General features: G+C 57.5%; 1 protein-coding gene across 1 annotated transcript in view; it reads right to left on the reverse strand.

The window, feature by feature from the left end:
- LOC113217596 (cuticle protein 19.8-like) overlaps positions 1 to 436 on the reverse strand; it is a 3,056-nt gene extending 2,620 nt beyond the window's left edge. Inside the window, exons 1-2 of the mRNA XM_052271538.1 lie at positions 273 to 436; positions 3 to 173 (exon numbers count right to left, since the gene is read on the reverse strand). Of these exons, the coding sequence (XP_052127498.1) occupies positions 3 to 173; positions 273 to 284 (183 nt within the window). The 5' untranslated portion in view covers positions 285 to 436. The remainder of the gene's footprint in view (positions 1 to 2; positions 174 to 272) is intronic.
- Between the last annotated feature and the right edge of the window lie 3,039 nt (positions 437 to 3,475).

Genomic DNA, 3,475 nt, shown 5'->3' on the forward strand with positions numbered 1-3,475 from the left:
GAAGGGCCGCCGGTGTAGCCGTAGCTGTACTGGCCGAGCTCGTCCTGAGCGTGGTACTGGGAGGCCAGGGGGGTGCCCGCGCTGTAGGCGGAGACTCCGTTCCAGCCGAGGGGGCCGTTGACGAGGACGCCGGGTCGGGCAGAAGCCACGACGACGAGGCAAGACAGAGCAATCTGCGTGTGGCGAGAGAGAGAGAAAAGAAGAGCACTGTAATCCTTGTGTTCGGGCGGCGGCACAATGAGGCACTCGATGGGCAGGCGGAGGATACTCACGAAGGCCTTCATGTTTAGCGCTGCTGGTCTGGGGGGATCCAGTACTCGCTAAGACGGCTGTTGATTAGGAAATGTGCGTTTTCGGACAAGCCCCCATCCTTTTATACTCCTCCCCCGCTTATGCTGCGCCGTGGTCCAGCCCGCCCCGCCCCGCCCTCCCCGCGGGGCGCGGGGGCCTATACGTTTGTGTTGTTCCGCCTTCCAGGGCGGGCGGGCCGGGCCAGTGCTCCCCCCGCCCGGGCCACGCGGCCACGCCCCGCCCCGCCCCGTCGCCATAAACAGGTGCACTGAGCGAGCACTTTTGACTCTGCGCGTGGATGGAAGGAAAATGTTCGTCGCTCTAATTTAATTTTGAACGTACAATAGAAAAACAATGTGCAAATAACCTACATTCAACCCGCTACGAAATAATTCTCATATCTCAGAACGTATCCTGCTAACCCTTCAGCGGCGGCTCCCAAACAGATTTTGCGCGATATAGAACTCGCAATAAAATCAAATTCGCCATTTATCGAGAGGTTCGACGGGTCGGACTGCGATGTGCACGGAGTGTTGGCCTGCCGGCCTTGCCCTTGGCCGTCGCGCCCGCCCCGCGCCTCGCTCCCACCCCGCCGCCAGTACCGGACCGGGCCCAGGATCCACTCCGTCCCTCCCGGCGCTCCCCCACCCTCCCTCTCCAGTCTCCTCCCCACTTGTGGCCGACGTGCAAAAACGCATAGAGTTGAGTTAAATAAAGAAACTATTGGGATTGGGGGGTGGGGGGCTCAAAATTTTATTGCACGAAAGGCCAAAAGGTCGACGAGTTAATTTTGTCACTTTAAGAGCAAGCATGGTTTATTGCTGGTGTAGAGAAAAACGTTTGAAAAAAATGAAAGCTAGAAAGTAGTGAGAGGTTTCGTTCTGGTGACGCCTGTTGGTTTGGCAAACAGATGGCACTTCCTTTGGGCGGGTGCGGCCTACCCCGAGCTGAAATTAGCTGAAAGCTGAAAGGAGCCCAACTGGCCAGGGGTGAGAGAATGGTCGGCTGGTCAAAGACTCCTCTCATATTCTCCGTGATACTTCAGCCTGTAACGTCCCTTTAAGCATAGACAGCAAATGGCACCGCGACGTCGTTTTATTTGTGTGTTTTACATTTTTTGGCCTCCTTCACGCCCTGTGACACCGACAAATGCTGAACAGATATGCCCCTGTCACAAAGATGCTTGCGACTTGTGGTACTTATGGATCGTCCGGGGTAGTATGCCCGTCATTCGCCGTTACGAACCTTGGCAAAGTTGTTAAGCCTGTGCTAGTTCCTATGGCGCCTGCTGGGTAGGCAACATCTTGCCTGGAGTGCATACGTGTACTGCGGGGTGGCCTACCCCGGGTCTCGCAGGCGGCGAGCTCCCCTAATTTGCCGAATAAAGTTTAAAAACAAAACAAAAAACGGACGTACTTTCTGGACAATCCCTTACTTGGAGTATTTGGGTGCCAGCGAAAAAAGTGGACTAGAGGAAAAATCGGGAAGTGGCAATTACATTCTCTCATGCCTCAGTTGTTTAAATTTTTAATTTGATACTCCGCAACTCCGCTCCTTTTTATTATGTGTATAAAAGCTATGCATGCAATTATAACCATGCGGGTGCGGCCCGTCCTGGGGTTGTCTCGTGTGACCCCTCGATCAGCCTACACCACACACCTTCACCATCACATGCGAGGCACGACGAGGAGGATCTGACGGCGGGCGTGACTCCTCGCGCCTCTCTGCACCACCACGGCGGCCCGCGTCCGCCTCGCCTGCCTGGCACGCAGAAGAGCCTCCTCACCTCCGGGTGGTTTCCGGGTCCTCGTGAAGAGGCATTGTTACAAGGCAAGCAGTCTGTGCCTGCTGTTGGGCCTGGCTGACGTGCACCGGAGCTGCCGGAGCCGCCGCCGCCGCCGCCCGCAACCACACCACACCACAAAAGGGATCACAGAGCCAGATACATTATTACTTGCATCTCCGTTCGAAGAGCAAAGGCGGCTGGGACTGCCGACTGCCCCCGGCCTGCCCGGTGATCACTTCGTTCGCAGCGCTCGGCTCGGCTCGGCTCGCCTGAGGGCCCACATGCGATCGCGGCACGCCGATTGCGCGCATTTACTAAGTTGCAAAGCCAAGCCATTACTTTTTATCTTCGCGTCTTTGTTTTTCGCGTCTCTCAGTTAGTTCCAAATACGGTGATCGAGCCTCGCTTATGCACGGCGCCGGTGCGGGTAGCAGTCTGTACACACGAATGTACGTGTGCATATGTGTGTACGCATGGTCTGTTGTACAGAGGAGAAGGGGGACGGGGTGAGGGAAGGGTGAGACTGAGTTGTCGCATCCAGCGCCTGAAGCAGGGGACTACGCCAGTGCGCACTTCACACTGGATGTCGACTAAGCGACCGTGGCCAGCCATATTGCAGTGAATTATTTATGTACATTTGCAATCATTTTCAATGCAGTGAATTATTTATGTACCCCGGTGTCTAGGTACAATGTTGTGCCAAACTTTATTTTAATAACGTCCATAAATTGGCCACCGCACACTATTGTACCACGGTCCATTTATGCTCTGTCTTGTGGAGTAAGCGCAACGCAGACAGCAGAGGGGCAGCAGGCGACGTGTACGACGTATATCACGCACCGAGTAACAACAACGCCCCGTGGATTTGCAAGAGAGACGAAAACGCTCGGCTTGCTCGCGAGGTTTCGCGAATACTATCCGCCTGTCGGTCCGCCTGTCCTGCCCGCCGCGCCCGCCCGCTTGTCCGCCACAATCCGCTGCAGCCACCTGCGCTCGCGCTGCCGCCGCAGCAGGCGCTGCAGGCGCTGCAGGCGCTGCGGGCGCTCTCTATCGGCAGGCATCCCGCGCAGTGAACGGCCTTGCCAAGAATTCCAGGCCGGGTTTGGTTCACTGTTACCGGGTGCCCGGCGCCGCCGCTGGCCGCCGCAGTGGCTGCACGGGGGAGGAGAATCAGAGCGATGCGCCCCTCAGAGCTCGCCGCGCGCTCCCGCCGGGCGGACGGACGGACGCTGTCACAACGGCGGCGTGGCTGGGAGCGCGTGGCGAGATGGGATAGGGGGGTGTTGTAACTAATTCCGACCAATGTTAATTTGGCAGCAAAAGTTGCCTGTCTCTGCGAACAGAGGAGACCCGCCTCGTCAGGCCCGGCCAGCGCGCGCCCAGCCGCCGCCACCGCCG

This window comes from Frankliniella occidentalis, unplaced genomic scaffold (assembly GCF_000697945.3).
Source record: "Frankliniella occidentalis isolate FOCC.00 unplaced genomic scaffold, Focc_3.1 Scaffold6, whole genome shotgun sequence".
In the NCBI taxonomy this organism is placed as follows: domain Eukaryota; kingdom Metazoa; phylum Arthropoda; class Insecta; order Thysanoptera; family Thripidae; genus Frankliniella; species Frankliniella occidentalis.